The sequence below is a fragment of the Octopus bimaculoides genome, chromosome 11 (assembly GCF_001194135.2).
Source record: "Octopus bimaculoides isolate UCB-OBI-ISO-001 chromosome 11, ASM119413v2, whole genome shotgun sequence".
Taxonomy (NCBI): Eukaryota; Metazoa; Mollusca; class Cephalopoda; order Octopoda; family Octopodidae; genus Octopus; species Octopus bimaculoides.
In genome coordinates, this window is record NC_068991.1 from 49,084,308 (window position 1) to 49,090,328 (window position 6,021).

General features: G+C 37.2%; 1 protein-coding gene across 1 annotated transcript in view; it reads left to right on the plus strand.

Annotated features, from left to right (window-relative positions):
* The window catches only part of LOC106880751 (protein YIPF6), a 16,027-nt gene that overhangs the window by 1,957 nt on the left and 8,049 nt on the right, over window positions 1-6,021 (plus strand). The window contains exon 2 of the mRNA XM_014930848.2: window positions 5,589-5,699. Coding sequence (XP_014786334.1) covers window positions 5,589-5,699 — 111 coding nt within the window. The remainder of the gene's footprint in view (window positions 1-5,588; window positions 5,700-6,021) is intronic.

Sequence of the window (6,021 nt, forward strand, 5' to 3'; positions counted from 1 at the left end):
GTGCCAAGATTTCATTTTATGAGGTCAACTTTGCTTTTCATCCTTTTGGGGGTCGATCGCAAGGGGTTGATATAATCAACTTACTTCCCCTCCACTGAATTTGCTGTGCCAAGATTTCATTTTATGAGGTCAACTTTGCTTTTCATCCTTTTGGGGTTCGATGAAATAAGTACCAGTTATGCACATGGGTTGATGTAATCGGTTAGTCCCCTCTCCCAAAATTTCAGGCCTTGTACCTATAGTAGAAAGGATTATTATTATTAGTTTATTTAATCCTAACTTTATTCTAACTTATTCCTTATTCTGCAAAACTGCTATTCCAGCATTTCACCAAACACATTCACTCCAATTTTGAAGTGGTTAATTATATACAGGAAAATTTAATTACCTTTTATAGCAAATCCATGAAGTGTGTGTGGGTGCCCTTCTTGACTATTACATGGCAAGTTGCTTCATCATCATCAGTTGGCATGGAGCTATATTAGAAGACACTTACTTAAGGTGCCATGCTGCAAGACTGAACCCAAAACCATATGGTTGGGAAGCTAACTCACTAACCACACAACCACACCTCATCATAATTTAACATCCATTTCCCATGCTTTCATAAGTTAGATAGTTTGACCAGAGACGGTAAGCTGGTGAGCTGCACCAGGCTCCAGTCTGTTTTTCCCTGGTTTTCTAATGCCAACTACTCCACAGAGTGTACCGGGTGTCTTTTACATGTCACTGACAACCTGTGCCTGGTTATTTTAAATGGCTAGCATCTCATTCACAATATATTCCTAATCTCAGTAATATACCTTCATAAACAACATACATTTTGTTGTACAGCACAAGGTTTTATTGCAGTTAATTAAGAGTGTGAAAGAAATATGTGCTATCATGTTTGTGTGTGTGTGTGTATATGTATATATATATATATATATATATATACCTATTTGGACTTTGGTTATATGTCTATTAGTATTAAAGCACATTCTCTATTTGGGCTACCTGATGTCATCCACAGTTATGATACAATTTTCAATGGATCTATGTCAGGAAATCTGAAGTGTTTGTTGAGTTTATAATTGTAAGAACGGAAGATGGATTTAGTATTAATCTTTATTCAGCATGACGATCGTTTTGACCCATCCAGCAGTTGTCCCCTAGGGGTAAGATATTGTGCATTTAGTTGTCTTGCATCAATCAGTGCAGGCTATGTTACTTCAGGTGCTTGGTGTAAAAATATCTTGTGAGGGTATCCTTTTTTTTCACACCAAGCACTTGAAGTGACACACCCTACACAGATTGATGCAACACAACTAGATGCACAATATACTACCCCTAAGGGGCAGCTGCAGGATGGGTTGAAACAATTGTTGTTCTGAATTAAGATTCATACTAAATTTGCTTTACTTTTCCATCATCAATTATATATATATATATACACACACACACACAGTGATGACTAACTTTTTGAGTTCTTACCAATCCTCTGTGAGAAAGATATAAATATATATATATGTATATATTCACTTGTTACCTTTACTCCTCTAGTGATATTTTAACAACTTTATCATGGGGTGAGGGAATAGAATTAAAGAAAACACAATTCAAGGTAGAATAGCTGTTAAAATCGCTCACAAGGAACCAATCTTAATTTGAAGAGAACACTTTCTAAAAAGCAAGTCGGATAGTTATTAGAGTTAGAAGTGGTTCTATAATCTTAAGGAATTATTTGTTTATCTTGTTGATATGCATGTGTGGCTGTATGATTTAGAACCTTGCTTCCCAACTATGTGCTCTTTGGTTCAATCCCACTATGTGGTACCTTCAGTGTCTTCTACTGGAGTTCCAGGTCAACTAATACCTTTTGAATGGTTGCATTAGACAGAAACTGACACTTGTCCCAAGGTGCCATTCAGTAGGGCTGAACCCAGAACCATGCAGTTGGGATACAAGCTTTTTACTGCACAGCCATGCCTGCACCTATATAATTCTTTCAAAACACCTCTCCATAGCAACCAATCATAAAAACCTAATTTCCATGCCACTCAAACCCACATACCCAAAGATGATTTTTGCTCAAAAGAGATTGTATAAGGGCTCCAATGCATCACAGCCTGATGATAGCTTAGCTGATCTAAACTTCAAAGTTACTGTCAACAACATTTTTGTTTAAGAATGATAAACTAGTACTCTTCAAAAGTATAGAGTAACTCATAAGATTAATGTAAGATTGTTTTTTATTATAACTGATCATAAAAACAAACATCTTATGTATAAATGGCAATTTCTGTCTTTCTGTTTGTTACCATCTTGCTACTTAAACCAGCAAGCCAATCTTCACAAAACTTAGCATACATGCTAAACTAACACCCATTTCAATAATAGGCTAATTGGATTTCAGTTTTGCCCTGGTTTCTACAGATTGAATGCCCTTCCTCTTGCCAACTACTCCACAGAGTGTACTGGGTGTCTTTTACATGTCACTGACATCTGTGCCTGGTTATTTTAAATGGCTAGCATCTCATTCATAATATATTCCTAATCTCAGTAATATACTATCATAAACAACATTCATTTCATTGTACAGCACAAGGTTTTATTGCAGTTAATTAAGAGTGTGAAAGAAATATGTGCTATCATGTTTGTGTGTGTGTGTATATATATATATGTAACTATTTGGACTAGTGGGGTTGGGCAAATTATACGATGAAAAAGGTGCAAAGAGTATTAGTGTGAGGGAAATGTGGCAGAGTGAGTGTGACTGACATCAGGGAAATGGAGAACAGCGACAAATATGGAGCTGCAGTGGGATGAAGCGTTAATACAGCTGTCATATACACGTGCTTTCATAAATACACACACACACACATATGCACATAAGTAATTTTTAAAACATCGAAGAGAGAGTGTGTAGGTAGCTTTTCTGCTGACCATCGCAAAGAAATACTCACACACAGACACACACATACATACATATACTTAAACTGTATACGTTTGTAAATGTATGTATGTGTGTATGTCACATTTGTAAATGTGTGTATGTCTGTCTCTACTTTTGTAGGGTCTTCCCTGTTGCTGTCACATTGTGAGATTTTAAAATTCCATCAAACTTTTCAAATTTGGTATATTCAAATAATTTTCCATGTTAAATCCGATTTTGCTATTCATTTATTGCAGAAAAATGTTACTGACGTTTAAAGTTTAATTAATTTTATCCAATCAGGAAACAGGATTTGGAAGTTGGCAAAACCATTACAAGCTGGAATTTTTATTAAACAAATAAAAGCAAAGCATTACGGTGACCAAAGTTGTAAGAACATCTGAAGTTTGTGACACGGTCGAACAGACATGTAAATAATTTAAAAAGGAAAAACATCCTCAAGGAAGTTTTTTGGGGAAAAATTGCACAAATCTGTCCTGATCAAGAGGCTTCTCTGTCAGGAAAGACATGGTCTGACATGGCATAAACAAAAATTTATATAAGACATTCTATTATAAAAATTGCCCAGCAACGATGGGCTATTCAGCTAGTTGATATATATGATGCACGTGTGGCTGTGTGGTAAGAAGCTTGTTTCCCAACCACATGGTTCCAGGTTCAATCCCACTATGTGGCACCTTAGGCAAATGTCTTCTACTGCAGCCCCGGGCCAATCAAAGCCTTGTAAGTGGATTTGGGAGACGGAAACTGGAAGAAGGCCATCATATATATATATGATGTTTGTGTTTGATTGCTCGACAATAGACATTGGTGTGTTTATGTCCCTGTAACTTTGTATTTCAGCAAAAGAGAATAATAGATAAGTACCAGGCTTAACAAAAATAAGTACTGGGGTCCATTCATTCAACTATAAAAAGAAAGAAATATTGTTCAAGGTGATGCCCCAGCATGGCCGCAGTCTAATGACTGAAACAAGTAAAAGATAAAAGTTACACTCACACACACACATCAAACAGTAGACAGCTGTGTTTCTTAACATGAATCATATGACTTAAGCAGATAGCAAGCTAGACTGAGTCCTAAAAATAACACCATTTACACAATCATATTGATTACTACAAATGTCACCATTCACTTAATCATATTGTCTCTTGCAGATGTCACCATTAACTCAATATTGGAGTATTGTATCATTTCAGACATTCATAAAACTTACTCAGTGTATCTTTATCATAGTGGTACCTTGTATATTACTTCACAATAGAGTTACCTTGAATATTCTATCTATGCGCCCTTTTCAAGCCTAGCCAGGCTCTTGGGCCCGGTTTCCCGGTTTCTATGGTGTATGTGTTCCCCCCAGCTGGACGGGACGCCAGTCCATCGCAGCGTTACTCAAGAAACAGTGAGAGAAAGTTGGGACGAAAGAGTACAACAGGGGTCGCCAACACCCCCTGCCGGAGCCTCGTGGAGCTTTAGGTGTTTTCACTCAATAAACACACACAACGCTCAGTCTGGGAATCGAAACCGCGATCCTCCAACTGCGAGTCCACTGCCCTAACCACTGGGCCATTGCGCCTCCATATATTGAATATTACTTCTGTAATATTAGCTGGTTAAAGTAACCTAAAATAGATGAAAACTTGGACTTATTAGTTCCCTGGTCTTACTGCCTGACACATACTACATCATTTTTACACTGACTGTCATTTCATGAGTTTTTTTTTTTTTTATTCCTTTAACGTCTGTCTTCCATGCTGGCATAGGTTGGACAGTTTGATAGGAGCTAGCAAGCCAGAGAGCTGCACCAAGACCCATTTCCTGCTTTAGCACAGTTTTTACAGTTTGATGCCTTTACTAATGCCAACCACTTTACAGAGTATATTGGGTGTTTTTGTGTGGCACCAGCATTGGTGCTTTTTACCTGATACCAACACCAGTGGGGTTGCCATGTAACTTGTGAGACAAAGGCCTCTCAGCTGGAAGAGGAAGTGGGACCGAGGGAAACGTCTTTGTGCCAGGTGAGAGGTTAGACTATAATAGAGGAATAGAGATAGGTCGATTATAGAGGAGATACTTGGCTACCTCAGGAGGAAAAGGAAAGAGAGATAGTCAGACAGAGAGAGAGAGAAATTAATTTGCCAGAGGATGTTGGAATGTGTGGGTTATTATTTATATTAACTTGATCGTTGTGTTGTATGCTGTTGCTGAGAAAGTTCTCGCACATGGCTACGAAAAAGTTGTTATTGTAGGACTAAGACACCTAAGTGAGTGGTACATTGCAGTCCCTATTAGGATTTCGGTCCTCTGTTGGAACTACTTTCATTTCCTCTTGTGATCTTTGTAGAAAAAGGTTTGAATATTCAACAGTAGTTAGCATTACCGAATTTACTGTTAGTCTGATGTTTGATATTTAAAAGTCCTATTAAGGCAGCGAGCTGGCAGAATCGTTAGCACACTGGGCAAAATTCTTCGCGGCATTTCTTTTGTCTTTATGTTCTGAGTTCAAATTCCTCCGAGGTTGACTTTGCCTTTTATCCTTTCGGCGTCGATGAAATAAGTACCAGTTGAGCACTTACCTCCTCCCCTGAACTTGCTGGCTTTATGCCAAGTTTTGAAATCAGCATTAAAATGTCCTGCTAATTTATCCTTTCAGGATGATCTCAACGATGTACCTTTGGAAGGGGACATGACTGTACCTTTAACAGCCGGTGACGGGAACGATGATGAGTTATCTACCTTAGATGAGCCAGTAAAAGACACTGTGGTGAGTTTGCTTTTGTTACTCGTATGTGTGATGTGTTTTTTTGTTTCCAGTTGAGCGTTGGAAATTATTTATTACCGAATATTTGTTGAACACACCATCAGATGTGAAGTGAATGATATTTATAACACCTCTAATTTTATATTTATCCATATAATATTCAGCATCATATATTGATACGTTTGTTAGTTTTCTATGTCTATATATTTGTCAACATTATATATCTATATAGTCATCAACGTTTATAGACGTTTATATTTCCAATATTACATTTGTGTATGTCAGTATTATATATATATATATATATATATATATATATATATAT